The sequence below is a fragment of the Nicotiana tabacum genome, chromosome 1 (genome assembly GCF_000715075.1).
Source record: "Nicotiana tabacum cultivar K326 chromosome 1, ASM71507v2, whole genome shotgun sequence".
NCBI lineage: Eukaryota > Viridiplantae > Streptophyta > Magnoliopsida > Solanales > Solanaceae > Nicotiana > Nicotiana tabacum.
Window position 1 is genome coordinate 48,017,859 of NC_134080.1, and position 20,033 is coordinate 48,037,891.

The 20,033-nt window shown below is 39.4% G+C and overlaps 1 protein-coding gene across 1 annotated transcript; it reads right to left on the reverse strand.

Moving 5' to 3' along the window:
- Positions 1-2,055: 2,055 nt before the first annotated feature.
- On the reverse strand, positions 2,056-10,997 carry LOC142162667 (uncharacterized). Its single transcript, XM_075219162.1, has 8 exons — positions 10,981-10,997; positions 9,060-9,429; positions 5,973-6,279; positions 5,875-5,929; positions 4,656-5,748; positions 4,400-4,511; positions 3,444-3,997; positions 2,056-2,889 (listed from the first exon to the last, which is right to left on the reverse strand). Exons 1-8 carry the CDS (start codon positions 10,995-10,997, stop codon positions 2,056-2,058), a joined length of 3,342 nt encoding a protein of 1,113 aa, XP_075075263.1.
- Positions 10,998-20,033: the final 9,036 nt, after the last annotated feature.

Consider the following 20,033-nt stretch of genomic DNA (forward strand, 5'->3'; position numbering starts at 1 on the left):
TAATCTCTTTTCATTCTAGACTATCCTTACTTTTGTACTCTGATTCATTCCCTCACCTTTTCTCTCAAGTTCTTGAGTATTCTCCTGGTGAATCAGACTTCTCCTCACTGTTCACATGGTTTTCTTATCTCTATTTCCTTTCTCAAAATATTCAGCTTTTTTCCTTTTGCAAATTTTGTGTTCTCTTAAGGTGTGTTTGGTACGAAGGAAAATATTTTTCGGAAAATATTTTTCAATTTTTTCATATTTGGTTGGCTTAAATATTTTTCAAAACTCTTTTTTAATCTTCCACACCCTATTCCTCATCCCCACCAACCCTCACCCCACCCTACTCCCACCCCACCCCCACCCCCCTAAATAATTTTTTTATTAATAATACTTTCTTTTCATATTATAGATAGTTTTTTTTCCATCTCAACAAATGAGTATTTTCTTTTCATGATAAAAAAAATATTTTTTTTTTCATTTTAACAAAAAGTTAGTACTTTCTTTTCATGATATAGAAAAAGTATTTTCTTTCATTTCAACAAAATGATGTAGTAAAAGGTATTTTCTTTTATTTCAACAAAAAAATATTTTCTTTTCATAACATAGAAAAAATATTTTTTTCATTTCAACAAAATGTGTATTTTCTTTTCATGATGTAGAAAAAGTATTTTCTTTTATTTCAATAAAATGAGTACTTTATTTTCATGTTATAGAAAGACTACTTTCTTTTTCAATCAGAAAAAGAGTATTTTTTTTAGTCATGAAGCACAAATTACAACGTTATTCTTGCATACAAAAGTAAAGCAGCATATTAGTTCCTTTGGGTTTATGTGAGTTTTTAGAAGAATAATTAAATTCTTGAAGAAAATAGAGTCCTAAAAATATTGGGTATTTGGAAGGGGGGAGTGGGGGGGGGGGAGGGAAGGAAACATGGAGATTTGGGGAATGAGGGTGAGGATTAGGGGTGTCAATGGTTCAGTTCGGTCGGTTATTTTGTAAATTTTGTACTATACTAATTTTTCGGTTATTCTATTATGTATAATCAAAATTAGACTATTCTAAATCGTCCCAATCATATCGGTTTCTCTTCGGTATCAGTACGGTTCAGTTAATTTTTGGTATTTTTTTTAAATGTCATGTTAAAGTCACTAGTAGAAGTAGAATGCAATAACATACGTACTTTTATAGGACTTAGCAAAACTCGATCTCTGGAATTTTTACATTTTAGGGTGATGAATTAAAAAATTATGAAAGATGGCTATAGTATTAGATCCATCAACTACTCTACAACAGCATAAAAGAAACTAAACAAATTAATATAAAGAAAATATAAACCATACGAGTGAAAAGATATTAACCAAGCTGGGATTGAGACTCAAGAATAAAGTCTATAGAAGATTAAATATTAAAAAAGATAAATCGAAATCATATGAAAGGAAACATATTCAACACATTGTAATGTACTCATAATCGCTACAATACCTTGTGTTTTGCTAATGAATATGCTGAAATAATTTAGTTTCAACGGGAGTTGCATAGGTTTGAGAATTATGATTTTGAGTTTATTACTTGTTGGCTTGTAATTGTTTTCATAGTTCAAGACCCAAGGAAAATTTAATGTTTTATTATTTTTTAACTTAATATATAAATATATTTTTCACATGTAAATTTATTCGGTACGGTTCGGTATTTTTTTGGTTTATTTTCATAAAATAAAAAACCTACTCTAATTATCGGTACAGTTATAAATTTATATAAAAACCAGTGGTTTTATTAAAAGAAACCTAAAAATCGGTTCGGTACAGTACGATTCGGTCGGTTTAGTTAGTTTTTAAATATCCTATGAAAGAAGAAGAGAAGAAAAATGGTGAATAGAGTGCTTTTATTATTCCCTCAAGCTGTTGGGTTTAAATAACATTTGACAGAAATACAAATAAGGAAAGACTACAATTACAAGCCTACAATATCTCCTAATTACTTAATTATAGGGATTTGTGTGATTATAGGGATTTGTGTATCTTTTCATATTTACATAGTATCAATTCTTGCCATATTTAACACTCCCCCTCAAGCTGGAGCGTACAAGTCATATGCTCCTAGCTTGCTACAGATATCTCCAATTCTGGATCCTCGGAGTGATTTTGTGAGGACATCTGCTAGTTGGTCTTTTGAGTTGACAAAACTCGTAACAATGCACCCGGACTCAATCTTTTGTCGAATGAAGTGACAATCTACTTCAATATGCTTCGATCTTTCATGAAATACTGGATTTGAAGCGATATATAATGCGGCTTGATTATCACAAATCAATTTCATCGGCTCGTCCCTTCCGATCTTTAACTCCTGTAGAAGTTGCCTTAGCCATATAAGCTCGCAAGTAGCCAATGCCATAGCCCGATATTCTGCCTCTACGCTTGACCTAGCCACCACATCTTGCTTTTTACTTTTCCAGGATATTAGGTTGCCTCCAATTAAAATACAATAACCTGAAGTGGACCGTCTATCAGAGGGAGAACCTGCCCAATCTGCATCAGAATACCCAACAATGTCTGCATGTCCCTTGTTTTCATACAATAAACCTTGTCCCGGAGAACCTTTGACATATCTTAGGATGCGAATTGCTGCATCCCAATGACTGTCACAAGGTGACTGGAGAAACTGGCTAACCACACTTACAGCAAATGAGATATCAGGTCTCGTGATCGTAAGATAGTTGAGTTTGCCAACAAGTCTCCGATATCTTCCTGGATCTTTTAGAGGTTTCCCTTGTCCCGGAACAAGTTTAGTATTTGGATCCATGGGACTGTCCACAGGTTTGCAGTTCAACATACCACTATCTTCCAAAATATCCAAGGCATACTTCCTTTGTGAGATGACAATGCCGCTGCCAGATTGTGCCACCTCAATGCCTAGAAAATATTTTAGTTTGCCCAGATCCTTAGTCTGGAATTGACTTGAAAGATGCTGTTTAAGTTGGATAATACCTTCATGATCATCACATGTGATGACAATATCATCAACATAAACAATTAGAAAGATACATTTACCATGAGATGAATGCCTATAGAATACTGAATGATCAGCTTCTGTTCGGGTCATTCCAAATTGTTGGACAACAGTTCGAAAACGGATAAACCATGCCCTAGGAGACTGTTTGAGACCATAAAGAGATCGACGAAGTCGACAGACTAATCCAAACTCCCCCTAAGCAACAAACCCTGGTAGTTGCTCTATACTTCTTCAACCAGTTCTCCATGAAGAAATGCATTCTTAATGTCCAACTGAAAAAGAAGCCAATGATTCATCGTTGCCAAAGAGATAAGAAGACGGACAAATGCCATATTTGCAACTGGTGAAAACGTATCACCATAATCAATGCCATACACCTAAGTATACCCTTTAGCAACCAGTCTTGCTTTAAGGCGATCAACTTCTCCGTTTGGACCTACCTTAACTGTAAACACCCATCGACAACCAACTGTGGTTTTCCCTTTAGGTAAAGGGACTATCTCCCAAGTACCGTTATCGTGCAAGGCAGTCATCTCTTCAATCATGGCCTGACGCCAACCTGGATGGGCCATTGCTTCTTCCATAGTCTTTGGAACCTTGACGGTGGATAAACTAGTAATAAAGGCATGATATGAAGGTGATAAACGGTGATAACTTAAAAAGGTATAAGAGGGAGTTTGATTGGCAGTAGTTCTGGTACCTTTTCGTAGAGCAATGGGGAGATCAGTAACATTTGATGAGTGCTCAACCGAAGCATGAGACATTGCTGGAGGAGGCAATGAGTCACCCGATGGGCTTTGTGTACCTGCATTAGGATCAGAAGCATCAACTGGATTAGTAGGTTGAGAATTAGGTCGAGGGCGTCTAGAATAGACTTGGAGTGGTAGAGCTGGAGCTGGAGTTGGAGGCGAAAAGGTTGGAACTAGAAGAACTGTGGATATGGCCTTCTGATTTAATGAATTAGGAGAAAAATACGGGGAAGTCTCAAAAAAGGTAACATCTGCTGAGATTAAGTACCTATTTTTAGATGGATCAAAGCATTTTTATCCTTTTTGTAGACAAGAGTACCCTAAAAAGACACATTTGATAGCCTTTTGCTGAAGTTTAACTTTTCCCGGGGTAAGGTCATAAACAAAACAAGTACAACCAAACACACGTGGAGGAAGTGGGAACATAGGTTGTTCGGGATAAAGGACTGCGTGTGGACTTTTGTACTGCAAAATAGAGGAGGGCATACGATTAATTAAATAACACGCAGTAATAACTGCATCACCCCAAAAACATAAAGGAATATGATTGTGAATAAGTAATGTCCGAGCCGTTTCAATGAAATGTCTGTTCTTTCGTTCTGCAACTCCATTTTGTTGTGGAGTATGTGCACAAGAAGACAAGTGTAATATACCTTGTGATGACATGAAGGAAGAAAGAGAAGAAGAGAAGTATTCTCGGGCATTATCACTGATTAATTTCTTTATGGAAACACCAAATTGATTGCGAATCTCAGTATAAAAGTTCTGAAAAATAGAGAACAATTCAGATCTGTTTTTCATTAAAAATAACCAAGTGCACCGAGAATAATCATCAATAAATGTAACAAAATAATGAAATCCTAGTGAAGAACTGAAACGACTTGGACCTCATATGTCCGAGTGAACAACTTCAAACATAGAGGATGACCTATTATTGACACGCTTTGGGAAAGAAGCACGAGTGTGTTTCCCAAGCTGACATGACTCACATTCTAACAAAGGTAAACTAGATAGACTGGGGACCATCTTCTGCAACTTTGAAAGACTTGGATGTCCCAATTGACAATGAAGCAAATCAGAGGAAATAGCGGAAGTGAAGGCAACTGGTGGTTTTGTAATAGATAGATTATATAGACCGTGTGACTCATGTCCTCTTCCAATCACCTGTCCCGAACTTCGGTCCTGCACAAAAACAGAATCCTCAGAGAAGATTACAAGACACTTGAGGTTCTTGGTTAATTTACTAATGGAAATAAGATTATACGGACACTCAGGTGCAAAAAGAACTGAGGTTAAAGGTAAAGAAGGTAGAGGGTGAGCTTCACCTATTCCTTTGATAGCAGTCTTTGATCCATTAGCTAAGGTAATAGTAGAAAAGACAGATAGAGAATTAAGGACAGAAAGAAAATTTTGGTTACCGGATATATGATCAGTAGCACCAGAGTCAAGAATCCATGGTCCAGGAAAGGAAGACTGTGCGACATAGGCAAAAGAGTTACCAGGTTGCACTGTGCAAGCTGTAGATGAGGTAGATGACTGTTGCTTTGATGCCTGGTACTGAAGATAATCATTATAATCTGTTCCAGTCAAAGTGATAGAGTGAGATGATCTATCCTTGACATCTGGTGTAGGTAGAATACCATCTCCGCTGTGAGCCACATTGGTTGCATGTCGATGATGATCATTGTTACGTGGAGGCTTACCATGAAGCAACCAACAAACATCACGTGTATGTCTACCCTTATCACAGTATGTGCAATGTTTAGTGTTTTTCCCTTTTCCTTTTCTGGGTCCATTTTGAAAAGTGTTAGTTTGTACAGCCATTATAGAAGTGTCATATGAGTTTACCTCTAGTGTAGATGTGATGCGCAACAATCTGGCAGATACTTCCTCCAAGGTAGGAACGGATGCGCTAGCAAGAATCTGGTCTCGAACTGAGGAGAGATCAGATCTTAATTCAATCAAGGCTAGAACCATAAAAAAATCTTTCTCTCTGTCTCTCCTGATCATCCAACTTGTCAGTAAAAGGCATAAGAGAATCAAATTGGTCCTTTAAAGATTCTACCTGACCAAAATAGTTTGCCATGTCTTGTTAATTCTGTTGCAGGTGGACAATGTCTGAGACTACCTTGTAAATAAGTTGTATGTCATTTGTATACAAGGTTTTGGCCTTGTTCCAAACCCTGCAACATGTCTTACATGACTGAAAAAGATTAAGTAGCTTACTGTCAAGAGAGTTCCATAGAAGACTGCATAATTGAGCATCTATTTTAACCCAAGTTGGTCTGTCAGATGCTCCAATCTCTGTATAATTCTTGATCAAGTGATCTTCATATCCTTGACCTATGAACCACAGTTGTACAGAAGCTGCCCAAGAGGTATAATTTCCACTTCCATCCAACTTAACAATAGTAATTGTTGGAGATGGTGAAGGGGAAAAAATCGACTTTCCAGTTATTTGATTTTCAACTGCTTTATCATCTCCCATTGTTGTATTTATTACACAGGAATAACTGAAAGTGAATGAGAGTAACTACAAAAAACAAGAGAAACAGGAAGAAATAGAGAAAACTGAAGAGTCGACCAAGGAGGATCTGGTTCTTCTATAGTCTTTTAATTCAAGGAAGAAAAATGAGATGGAGCAGAGACTAAAAAACCCTAGCTCTGATACCATGTGAAAGAAGAAGAGAAGAAAAATGGTGAATAGAGTGCTTTTATTATTCCCTCAAGCTGTTGGGTTTAAATAACCTTTGACAGAAATATAAATAAGGAAAGACTACAATTACAAGCCTACAAAATCTCCTAATTACTTAATTATAGGGATTTGTGTGATTATAGGAATTTGTGTATCTTTTCATATTTACATAGTATCAATTCTTGCCATATTTAACATATCCATTGACACCCTTAGTGAGGATAGTATAAATTTTTTTTTCTGCTCTCTAACCAAACACTAGAAAATATTTTCCGGAAAAGGTTTTCCACTCACCAACCAAACAAGGAAAAATAAGTTATAAAACCACTCATTTTTCATGGAAACATTTTCCACGAAAATATTTTTCTTCATACCAAACACACCCTTAGTCCTTTCGGCCAGTTCGAAATGAATATCAAAACTTTGATTTGGATTTTCGGTTTGGATTGAGAAATTATAATTTAAATCCAATCCAAATAAGTTTTGATTGGATTGGTTCTTTTAAATTTATATTCGAATTTTAATTTTTTTGGTTATTTTGGATTTTTGATTTTTGATTTTGAGCCTATAAATTGAGCTTCTTCTTTTTATAAAAATAAACATTCAAATAAAGGATTCAAGCTAATTTAGATTAATAATTCATCATTTATATTATAATCATCCAAATAAATTATTCATGACAGCAATTAGAGATGGCAAAATGGTTAAAAAAATAGTTATCCACCCACATTATCCGTCAAAAAATGGGTTGGATAAGCAATCATTTAAAAATGGGTCGAATATGGATAAAGAACCATATTATCCACTTAGAAAATGGTTAACCAAATGGATAATTAATGTGTTTAACTTTTACATTTGTAAAGCCTCAAATTGGAGTTCCTCAAATTTGGAAGACTAGGAATTTTCTCATAAATGATCATATTTAAGAAGCCATGGATAATATGGATATGGATATCCATATTATCCGCCGGATAAATCCATTTTTTATCCGTCTCAAATACACGTCGGATAATTTATTCATTTCTTAATTATCCGTTTTGACCCGCTCATATCCGACCCGACCCGCCCGTTTGACACCCTAGCACATTGAAGTCATCAAGAAAATTCTAGCAACACATTCATTAAAGTCTAAGAATTAACAAGTCCAACATAGCAAAATCATGTCAAAATAGATCTTACTACTAATAATTCATATTCAAGTCAACCAATACTTTATCCTAATAGACTTCGCGTGATTTAAACAAAAAATAATATGCTTCCTTAAGGACCCAGTGCCACAACTCTTCAAATGGCAAGCTTATGTCTTACGAGTTGAGATAAATATAAAGAATACAACTTTGAATTTTCGGAGTTCCAAAGTTGAAATTTAATCTGTAATTTAAAATTTATAAAAATTAAATCTCAAATCAAATCTGTAACCCAAAAATCCAAAAAATTTAAATTTCAGTCTAGATTTCAGTTTTGCCCAAGAAAAATAAATACTTCCACTGTTTTAATTTATGTATTCATAATGAAGCTTCTATGTAGCAAGGAAGCCAGAAATCCAAGGTAGTAATAACTTGTCTTCCGTCTCATAATACGATATGAGCTTGTCCCTTAATATTTGAACGTTAACTGGTAAAGTTCCTTTGTACCTATTCAATACAATAAAACAAAACAAAATAAGATCAACACTGTTTGCGCAATATATTATAAGTAACAAAGATATGTTGAAGTGCACAATTTGATAAGCTTATATTTCTAGACAAACTTATGAGATTAATTTTCTAGTTCCATAGTATCATTGAACCTCAAAATTTTTAGGATATATGCCTCATTTTCTTCGAGATAATTTTATATATAGTCACTCAATTTTTGTTCTATTGTACCAAAATTATTAAACTATTTTTTGTAAGGAAAGTTAAGAAAAGGAACAGCCCCACAATAATTTATTCTGTTCAATATACGTCTCGTATGATAGGGGTCAAAAAAATATGAAAAGGATACCAAATTCTTTTTCAGTAAACGATAGTGAGAATTTCCTTTTGAATTTAACTTAATTATATACAACAATAATGTATGTAAGTTAAAAGGATTTTTTACACAAATAGCCACGGAATTTATTTTACTTTTTCTAATTGGTATATATAGATAATACGCTGACGATTATACATATGTTATACATCTGTCGATAATTTTAGTTTAAGCAATTTGGTGATATAACTATTTAGGTTAATTCTTCTAAGTTAACCAAGCCAAACAGATAGATGGAGGAAAGAAAGAGACGACAACAACAACAAAACCCAGTGGATTCAGGGGAGGCCCAACCAATTTTGTGGCCTAAGGCCAAACTTTATGAGGGACCTTAACTTTTTTATTAATAAAAAATATTTTATTTTTATTTGAAATCTATTTTTCTAACTTTTTTAGATGCAAAGTTATTTATAATCAATTTCTCTTAATAAGTCTTTCTCAATTTACAATATACCTAATTTATTAATATCTTTGAGGCATTGTTGATCTTAGGTAAGATTTTATCAATTTTAATTTAGAAGCACCTTTTTTCCACTGAAGCAACGATAGTAGGATTTTTTTTTTGGTTGAAAAGATAGTTATATTATATATAATCAAACTCTTACAAGAGAGCTGTTAAGGAGATGCACCAGTGGCATCGAATTTACAAAAGTAGAGTTTTTCACTAAGGCCCTCGTATGGGAACCATTACTATTAACAAAAGAACTAGATAAAACACTGCTGTGATTACTAGGTACAGTACTAGTTAAACTACTACTATCACACAAAGCAGACATAGTTCTAATCAGCCTTCTTCTGAGCATTCCATTTTGATCCTGTTGATATGAAGGTGTGATAAAAGGTGGTGGACTTCCAAAAAGTAGACAACACTCATTTGCATGCATGGCTCCATAGTTAGCTAGACTATCTGCAACACAATTTTTCTCCCTATAGATGCTTTGGAGAGGAGGACTATCCAGCTGTAGGAGTAATAACCTGCAATCATTAATTATATTAGTGTATTACATGGTAGTGGAGTTGAACATACCGAGTATGGCGTGTGCATCTGTCTCAATGATAAGTGGTTTGAGATGCTTTTGGAAAATAATTTTCAGTTCCATAAGCAAGGCTAGAAGTTCGGTCTGAACACTTGTCCCATGTATTAATGTTCCTGCAAATCCTATAATCCAATTGCCCTGGTGATTTCGAAAAATACCACCAATACCATGTTTGTTCTGATGAGGTGAGCAAGATCCATCAATGTTAAGCTTATAAGCGTGAAGGTTTGGGGGATGCTATTTGATATAGAAAGGTATTAGAGAACGATTTTTTGATATGAGGTTTGTTAGATAATAAAATTCCGCAGCCTTTTATATTATAAAAGGTATATTTAAATTGATTTTTTGATGTTCTAGAGTGTTCTTATTTCGTATAATCCAGAGCTGCCATAATGCAAACGATATGAGAGTGATATTTGGAATTTTATGAGGTGTGAATAATAACTATTGATGTATAAAATTGGTATAACCAATTTATATTATCATTATGAGATAAAGATGAATTGACATGTGTAGATGAGACTTTAAGTATAGTTCAAAGATAAATGACAGTAGGACATTCTAGAAATAGATGTTTTAATGTTTCAGGGGCCATATGACACTGTGGACATAAAGATGAATTAATGATACCTAATCTTGTGAGATAAAAAGATATTGGAAGTCTATCATGACAAATTAACCATAAGAAGAAGGATATTTTTGGTGGAATATGCAGTTTCCAAATCCAGCTATAGTTGTATAATTGATTTGCTGTTGTAGGCTTTATGTAATTTATGATAGAATTGTACATTGACTTTACAGAAAATATACCATTTGGTGTAAGAGCCCAAAATATTTAATCATATGTTAAGGGCACAATAGACATATAAATATCTGTAATTGCAGATTGTAAATGAATTGGTAGTATGAATGGTAATGTTTCTAAATGCCATTTATGATTGTAATAGTAATTTGAAACAATTTTTTTCCTCATATTGTGGAAGGGGTCCATATATGCAGTTACAAATTAAGTAATTATGGCTGAGACCAAGGATCATTCCAAAATTTTACATGTTGTCTAGTAGTAAGATTCCATTTATACCCTAAACAATAGTAAGACCATCCTCTCATAATATTACGCCAAGTGGAGGAAACCTGTTTTTTTATCAAATGTGGTGGTCGTAAATAACTATGTAATAACACTTGTGCCCATAGTTGATTGGGATTCTGAAATAGCCTCCATGCAAGACTTGCATGCAAGGCTAGATTTTTTGTATTTAGGTTTTGTATTCCTAACCCTCCTTGATCTAAAGGTTGTGTGATGGTAGACCATTTAATTAAATATAGTTTTTTCTTCTATTGAGTTGTTATCCAGAGGAAATTATGTTGATAGCGATTGAGGTAGGAAAGTATATAGTTAGGTATTTTAATATATTGCATAAGGTGATTAGGAAGATGGTTTAAAGTTGAACGAATTTGTGACGACCCGATCAGTCGTCTTAGGAGTTACCGCTCCGTTTCCCCCATTTCTGCTTCTTTATGCTATTTATCTGTGTTTTATGGTATCGGGTTGGTCGGATTGAGTCCGGAAGGAGTTTGGTGAAGTTTGAGACACTTAGTCTCTTTTAAGAAGGTTTAAGTTGGAAAAGTCAACCGGATGTTGACTTATGTGTTAGAAAGCTCGGATGTGAGTTCCGATGGTTAGGTTAGCTTTGGGAGGTGATTTATGGCTTAGGAGCGTGATCGGAATTGGTTTTCGAGGTTCAGAGTAGAATTAGGCTTGAATTGGTGAAGTTGATATTTTGGCGATTTCCGGTTGATAGGTGAGGTTTTGATATAAGGGTCGGAATGGAACTCCGAGAGTTTCAATAGCTTTGTTGTGTCATTTGGGATGTGTGTGCAAAATTTCAGGTCATTCGGACGTGGTTTGGTTGGGTTTTTGATCAAAAGCATGTTTCGGAAGATTTTAGAAAACTTAGGCTTGAATTTGGTGTGATTTGGTAGATTTGATGTTGTTTGAGGTGTTTTGATGATTGGAACAAGTTTGAATAAGGTATTGGGTCATGTTTGTTCTTTTGGTTGAGGTCCGGGGGGCCTCGGGATGATTTTTGGATGGTTAACGGGAAGTTTTGAGACTTGAGAGATGGCAGATTTTTGCTGCTTCTGGTGTTTTCGCACATGCGGTTTGGAGATCGCTGGTGCGGTGCCGCATAAGCGTTGAGAAGGCAGCAGAAGGGGAAAGATGGTCCCGTGAGCTGGGCTGCAGAAGCGTCTAAGGGGATCGCATCTGCGGAATCGCAGATGCGGAAGAGTGTTCGCAGATGCGGCTTTGGCTGGTTTAATGAAATCCCGCAGAAGCGGATGGTTGATCGCATATGCGGTACCGCAAAAGCGGATTCTTGGACCACAAATGCGGTTATGCCTGGCCAGAATGTATATATTCTTTCTTCGTGATTTTTGAAGGGTTTAACCATTTTAACTTCGGATTGAGAGCTTTTGGGCGAGTTTGAAGGGAGATTTCAAGAGAACATCGTTGAGGTAAGGATTTTAGACCTAAAACACACTTCTATGGTAATATTTCATGGATTGGGACTAAAATATAAGGAATTAAAGGACTAAAAATGGAGGTTTAGGGCTTGAGTTTAAGAGGGCTTAAATTGAGAATTTGAGGGGTCATTTGAGCTTCGATTCTTGTGTGTTTGATATGTATGAACTCGTGGGGAGACAAGAAATCTAATGATATGAAAATTTCTGAGTTTCGAGAAGTGGGACCGAGGCTCGGGTTTTGCTAATTTCGGGATTTTGGTATTTTTCGATTGTTTTCGCTTGGGTTTTGTTCCCTTAGCATATTGTGACGTATTCATTCTGATTTTGGTTAGATTCGACGTGAGTGGAGACTGATTCGAGGGGCAAAGGCATCATGGAGTAGTATTTTCACCGGTTTGAGGTAAGTAACCATCGTAAATCTGGAACCGAGGGTACAAAACCCCGGTATTTGACTTCATTTGATAAAAGCGGTGACGCACATACTAGGTGACGAGCGTGTGGGCATGTACCGGTAGGGATTATGACTTGGTTCGTCCCGTAGCGACTATTAAGCCGCATAATTGATTTGGAAATCTATATTATTCTGTGCTTCAGTCATTTATATGGTATTATGGGCTGTATGCCATGTTTGGGGCCTTGTGCCGATCTATAGAGACCCTTAGGGGCACTTTGACTGTTTTCCTCACTTTACTTGTTTAAAACATAGCCTCAATCATGTTTTTACCTGTCAAATGTTTAAAACTAGTTTTATCATTCTACTCCTATTGTGAGGGCTGTATGGGCTGAGTTCCCTAAATTATATTGTTATGCCCGAGAGGCGGTGAGGTTAATGACTGAGAGAGGTCGAGAGTCTAGTTGTGAGGATATTTATATATATCTGAGTTATGGTTCGGGCTGCACGCCATAGCGATGCTTATATGGATCGGGCTGCACGCCGCAGCGATATATATATTGGATCGGGTTGCACGCCGCAGTGATATAATGCTTGGGCTGTAGGAGCCCCTCCGGAGTCTACACACCCCCAATGAGCGCAGTCAGCTATATTTATATGGATCGGGCTGCACACCACATCGATTACTATGATTTCTGTTATTATAAGGATTCGAGTGTTGAGAGTGAGTACTAAGTGACGAGAGTTGAGTCCCGAGTGACTGAGAGGCTGCCCGAGAGGCTATACTCTGAGTGATTCCTTGCCCGAGAGGCTTTGTTATGCTGTTTTCACTGTTTTACTCTTATTTTAAACAAAGCCTCTGTTGGAAATACTGCTAAGTATATGATTTCAAGCTTTAAACTGAACGTGTGGATCTTATGACGAAAACCGATTTTTAACTGTAAAGTTGAGCAATAATCCTGTTGCTATTTTCAGTTATATGTTTTTAACTACTCGTCACTATCTTCAGTCTTTGTTTATTTTAGTTACTTACTAAGTTGGCGTACTCACGTTACTCCCTATACCTTGTGTGCAGATCCAGGTGCTCGAGGGGCAGAGTGAGGACTTTCTACCGAGTCAGTATTCACCGGAGATTACGAGGTAGCTGCATGGCGTCCGCAACCCTGTTTTCTCCTCTCTATCTAGTTTATTTTTTGCATTTCCTAGACATGATGTACTAGATGTTCAGTTATATATTAGAGGCTCTAGACTCGTGACACCAGATTTGTTGGGCTGTGTAGTAGTGGCTATGTTGATTTTCCGGATATTTCTATCATTTTAATACTTATAATGGATCGCATTCAAAACTTATGTTAGTAAAATGGCTTAATGTTATTGGTAAATGGGATGTGATTATGGGTTTTCGGCTTGCCTAGTACTGTGATCGGTGCCAGCACGACCGGTATTTGGGGTCGTGACAAGTTGGTATTAGAGCCTAGGTTACATAGGTCTCGCGAGTCATGAGCCGGTTTAGTAGAGTCTCGCGGATCGGTACGAAGATGTCTGTATTTATCCTCAAGAGGCTGCAAACCTTTAGGAAAAACTTCATATTCTTGAAATTCTTGTCATGCAAACTTGTTGATCCAGGTACTAAACTTCCGTTATTCTATTCTCTCACAGATGGTGAGGACATGAGCTACCGGATGGGGTGGACGACCACCAGCGCCACCATCTGAGGCCACCAGAGGCCTAGGTCACGGTCGAGGCCGTGGCATGGGCAGAGCAGCTAGAGCAGCACCGGCAGACCCACCAGCTACCCCAGTTCCCGATTAGGTCCCAGTTGTGGATGCTGCAGCAGCACCAGTGCAGACACCAGCTGTGCCTATCATGATTCCAAGCCTTCAAGAGGCCTTAGCTCAGATTTTGTTAGTGTGTACTGGTTTGGCAAATGCAACTTTAGCTACTACGACCGCAATATTTCCCAGGCCAGGGGAGGCACCCAGACTCCCATTACTCGCATACCTGAGCAGGTTGTGCAGGGATTACAGACACTAGGGGCACCTCCAGCCCAGCCGGTTGCACTAGTTCAGGAGTTTGTGGTACCAGTTATGCCTGATGATGAACAACATCGACTTGAGAGGTTTGGTAGGCTCCAACCTCCGTCATTCAGTGGTGCAGAGGGCGAAGATGCCCAGGGTTTTCTAGATAAGTGCCAGCGGATGCTTCGGACAGCAGGGATTCTTGAGGCTAGTGGTGTGACATTTACCACCTTTCAGTTTTCTGGGAATGCCTTCACTTGGTGGGAGGCGTATGAGAGGCATAGGCCTGTTGGTTCAGTGCCCCTTACTTGGCAGCAGTTCTTTGTTCTCTTCTTAGAGAAGTGTGTACCGTAGTTGCGCCGAGAGGAATTGCGCAGGCAGTTTGAGAAGCTGTGTCAGGGGGAGATGTCTGTGATGCAGTATGAGATGCGGTTCTCTGAGTTAGCCCGACATGCAGTTTGGATGGTTTCCACGGATCGAGAGAGGATCAGGAGGTTTGTTGATGGTCTCACATATCAGCTTCAGATTCTCATGACTAGAGAGAGGGTGACAGGTGCTACCTTCGAGGAGGTGGTTGACATCGCTCGTGAGATTGAGTCGGTTCGCCAGCAGGAGTGAGAGGAGAGTGAGGCCAAGAGGCCTCGGGGATCTGGTAGCTTCAGCAATGCTCCTTCGAAGGGTCAGCCCTAGCAGGGCAGAGGCCGTTCTTTCAAGCAGGCACATTCAGCCCTCTCAGGTTATTGTGGAGCATCTTCGGGTCATGGTTATCATGGATCTCAGCAGGGCCAGTCATCACTTAGTGCCCTTCCAGCTCAGAGCTTGTCTCATGCTCCATTAGTCCAGGGTTTTTCCATGCCAGGTTCTTCTGCTAGTCCTTCCGATGCCAGGGGTTCCCTTCAGTCCCCATCTCCAGCACCGGGGAGTTGTTATGAGTGTGAAGAGTTTGGGAATATGAGGAGGCAGTGTCCTCGTCTTCGTGATGGTCAGTCTCAACAGAGGGATCAGCCCTCGACTTCTGCTCCAGTTACTTCACCACCTGCCCAGCCAGCTAAGGGTGAAGGTCAAGTAGCCAGGGGCCTCTCAAGAGGGGGAGGTGACCAGGTGGTGGTCAGGCTCGTTTCTATGCCCTTCCAGGTAGATCAGATGTTGCTGCTTTAGATGCAGTGATTTCAGGTATTGTTTCAGTCTGCCACAGAGATGCCTCTGTATTATTTGATCCCGGTTCCACCTTTTCTTATGTGTCCTCGTATTTTGCTTGTTATTTGGGTATGCCCCGTGAGTTTCTTGCATTACCTGTTCATGTATCTACCCCAGTGGGCGATACCATTGTTGTAGACCATGTGTACCCGTCGTGTGTGGTGACTATTGGGGGTCTGGAGCCCCGAGTGGATCTGTTATTATTGAGCATGGTGGATTTTGATGTCATTTTGGGCATGGATTGGTTATCTTCGTGTCGTGCTATTCTGGATTGTCATGCTAAGACAATCACTTTGGCTATGTTGGGTGTGCTATGGATTGAGTGGCAAGGTGTGCCTGATTATGTTCCTAGTAGAGTGATCTCTTTCTTGAAGGCCCGACGTATAATTGGGAAGAGTTGTATTTCTTATCTAGCATTTGTGAGGGATGTCGGAGCTGATACTCCCAGTATTGATTCCGTTCCAATTGTGAGGGATTTTCCCGATGTGTTTCCTGCAGACCTACCGGGCATGCCACCAGACAGGGATATCGATTTTGGTATTGACTTGGTACCGAGCACTCAGCCCATTTCTATTCTGCCGTATCGTATGACACCAGCATAGTTGAAGGAATTGAAGGAGCAACTTCAGGAACTGCTAGATAAGGGGTTCATTCGGCCTAGTGTGTCACCCTGGGGTGTGCCAGTTCTGTTTGTGAAGAAGAAGGATGGCACAATGAGAATGTGCATTAATTATAGGCAATTGAACAAGGTAACAATTAAGAATAGGTATCCTTTGCCTTGCATTGATGATTTATTCGACCAGCTTCAGGGAGCTAGAGTGTTCTCCAAGATTGATCTTCATTCGGGCTATCACTAGTTGAAGATCAGGGATTTAGATATTCTTAAGACTGCTTTCAGGACCAGATATGGTCATAATGAGTTCCTTGTGCTGTCTTTCAGGCTAACCAATACCCCAACAACATTCATGCATTTGATGAACAACGTGTTTCGACCTTATCTTGATTCATTTGTCATAGTCTTCATTGATGATATTCTGGTGTATTCGCGTAGTCAGGAGGAGCACACGAAGCATTTGAGAGTTGTATTGCAGGGATTGAGAGAGGAGAAGCTTTATGCAAAATTCTCCAAGTTTGAGTTCTGGCTCAGTTCAGTGGCTTTCTTGGGGCACGTGGTGTCCAGCGAGGGTATTGAGGTTGATCCAAAGAAGATAGAGACGGTTCAGAGTTGGCATAAGCCGTCCTCAGCCACAGAGATTCACAGCTTTCTTGGTTTGGTATGCTATTATCGCCGGTTTATTAAGGGATTCTCATCTATCGCATCACCCTTGACCAAGTTGACTTAGAAGGGTGCTCCATTTGTATGGTCAGACGAGTGTAAGGAGAGCTTTCAGAAGCTCAAAACAGCTTTGACCACCGCGCCAGTGTTAGTTTTGCCACCAGCTTCAGGTTCCTATACCGTATATTGTGATGCTTCGAGAGTTGGGATTGGTTGTGTATTAATGCAGGAGGGTAGAGTTATTGCTTATGCTTCTCGTCAGTTGAAGCCCCATGAGAAGAACTACCCCGTTCATGATTTGGAGTTGGCTGCCATAGTTCACGCATTGGAGATTTGGAGGTATTACTTGTATGGAGTATCTTGTGCGGTGTTCACTGATCATCGCAGTCTTCTGCATTTGTTAAAGCAAAAGGATCTTAATTTGAGGTAGCGGAGATGGTTGTAGTTGCTTAAGGATTATGATATCACTATATTGTACCATCCAAGAAAGGCCAATGTGGTGGCCGATGCTTTGAGCCGAAATGCAGTGAGTATGGAGAGTTTGGCATATATCCCAGTTGGTAAGAGACCTCTTGATGTTGATGTTCAGGCCTTAGCCAGTCAGTTTGTGAGATTAGATATTTCGGAGCCCAGTCGGGTGTTGGCTTGTGTGGTTTCTCAGTCTTCCTTATATGATTGCATCAGAGAGCGCCAATATGATGATCCGCATTTGCTTGTCCTTAGAGACAGAGTTCAACATGATGATGCTAGAGATGTGACCATCGGTGATGATGGGGTGTTGAGGATGCAGGGCTGGATTTGTGTGCCCAATATGGATGGGCTTCGAGAGTTGATTCTGGAGGAGGCCCATAGATCGCGGTATTCCATTCATCTGGGTGTCGCGAAGATGTATCAGGATTTGAGGTAGCACTATTGGTGGAGAAGAATGAAGAAGGATATTGTGGGATTTGTGGCTCGGTGTCTCAATTGTCAGCATGTGAAATATGAGCATCAGAGACTGGGTGACTTGCTTCAGCAGATGGTTATTCCTGAGTGGAAGTGGGAGAGGATCACTATGGATTTTGTGGTTGGACTTCCACGGACTTTGAAGAAGTTTAATGCTATTTGGGTGATTGTGGATCAGCTAACCAAGTCCGTGCACTTCATTCCTGTGTGTACTACCTATTCTTCAGAGCAGTTGGCAGAGATCTATATCCGAGAGATAGTTCGTTTGCATGGTGTCCCAGTTTCCATCATTTCAGATAGAGGTACTCAGTTTACTTTACAGTTTTGGAGAGCCGTGCAGAAAGAGTTGGGTACTCAAGTGGGGTTGAGCACAACTTTTTATCCTCAGACGGACGGATAGTTCGAGCGCGCTATTCAGATATTGGAGGACATGTTGCATGCCTGTGTCATTGATTTCGGAGGGTCATGGGATGAGTTTCTACTGCTTGCAGAGTTTGCCTACAACAACAGCTACCAGTCGAGTATTCAGATGGATCCATATGAAGCTTTGTATGGGAGGCGGTGTAGATCTCCAGTTGGTTGGTTCGAGCCCGGTGAGGCTAGGCTATTGGGGACTGATTTGGTACAGGATGCTTTGGAGAAGGTGAAGGTGAATCAGGAGAGGCTTCGTATAGCGCAGTCGAGGCAAAATAGTTATGCCAATAGGAAGGTTCGAGATGTGTCTTACATGGTTGGCTAGAAGGTTCTATTGAAGGTTTCACCCATGAAGGGTGTCATGAGATTTGGGAAGAAAGGGAAATTGAGTCCTCGGTTCATTGGGCCTTTTGAGGTGCTTCGGAGGATTGGGGAGGTGGCTTATGAGTTTGCTTTGCCACCCAACCTGTCTAATGTGCATTCGGTATTTCACGTTTCTATGCTCCGGAAGTATATTGGGGACCCATCTCATGTTTTGGATTTTAGCACAGTTCTGTTGGATGATGATTTGACCTTTGATGTGGAGCCAATAGCTATTTTGGGTCATCAGGTTCGGAAGTTGAGGTCAAAGGATATAGCTTCAGTGAAAGTGCAGTGGAGAGGTTGGCCCGTGGAGGAGGCTACCTGGGAGACCGAGCGGGAGATGCAAAGCAGATATCCTCACCTATTTGAGGCTTCAGGTACGTTTCTTGACTCGTTCGAGGACGAACGTTTGTTTAAGTTGGGGAGGATGTGACGACCCGGCCAGTCATCTCAGGAGTTACCGCTCCATTTCCCCCATTTCTGCTTTTTTATGCTTTGTTATATGTGTTTTATGGTATCGGGTTGGTCGGATTGAGTCTGGAAGGAGTTTGGTGAAGTTTGAGACACTTAGTCTTTTTAAGAAGGTTTAAGTTGGAAAAGTCAACCAGATGTTGACTTATGTGTTAGAGATCTCGGATGTGAGTTCCGATGGTTCGGTTAGCTTCGGGAGGTGATTTATGGCTTAGAAGCGTGATCAGAATTGGTTTTGGACGTTCAGAGTAGAATTAGGCTTGAATTGGTGAAGTTAATATTTTGGCGATTTCCGGTTGATAGGTGAGATTTTGATATAAAGGTCGGAATGGAACTCCGAGAGTTTTAGTAGTTTCGTTGTGTCATTTGGGATGTGTGCGCAAAATTTCAGGTCATTCGGACGTGGTTTAGTTGGGTTTTTGATCAAAAGCGTGTTTCGGAAGATTTTAGAAAACTTAGGCTTGAATTCGGTGTGATTTGATGTTGTTTGAGGTGTTTTGATGATTGGAACAAGTTTGAATAAGGTATTGGGTCATGTTTGGGCTTTTGGTTGAGGTCCCGGGGGCCTCGGGGTAATATTTGGATGGTTAACGGGAAGTTTTGAGACTTGAGAAATGCTAAATTTTTGCTGCTTCTGGTGTTTTCGCACATGCGGTTTGGGGACCGCATGTGCGGTGCCGCATAAGCGTTGAGAAGGCCACAAAAGCGGAAAGATGGTCAGGTGAGCTGGGCCGCAGAAGCAGCTAAGGGGATTGCATCTGCGGAATTGCATATGCGACTTTGGCCCGCAAAAGCAGATGGTTAACCGCATATGCGGTACCGCAAAAGCGGATTCTTGGACCGTAGATGCGGTTATGCCTGGCCAGAATGTATATATTCTTTCTTCGCGATTTTTGAAGGGTTTAACCATTTTAACTTCAGATTGAGAGATTTTAGGCGAT

Excerpts from the sequence above, each read along its gene's own strand:
- LOC142162667 (XM_075219162.1), bottom strand. Across the intron at positions 6,280-9,059 it reads ATCTCCTTAACAGCTCTCTT|TTACTCTCATTCACTTTCAG; the intron begins GTAAGAGTTTGA and ends TGTTTTTTGTAG. Across the intron at positions 3,998-4,399 it reads TTCCTTCATGTCATCACAAG|ATGTTACCTTTTTTGAGACT; the intron begins GTATATTACACT and ends TAATCTCAGCAG.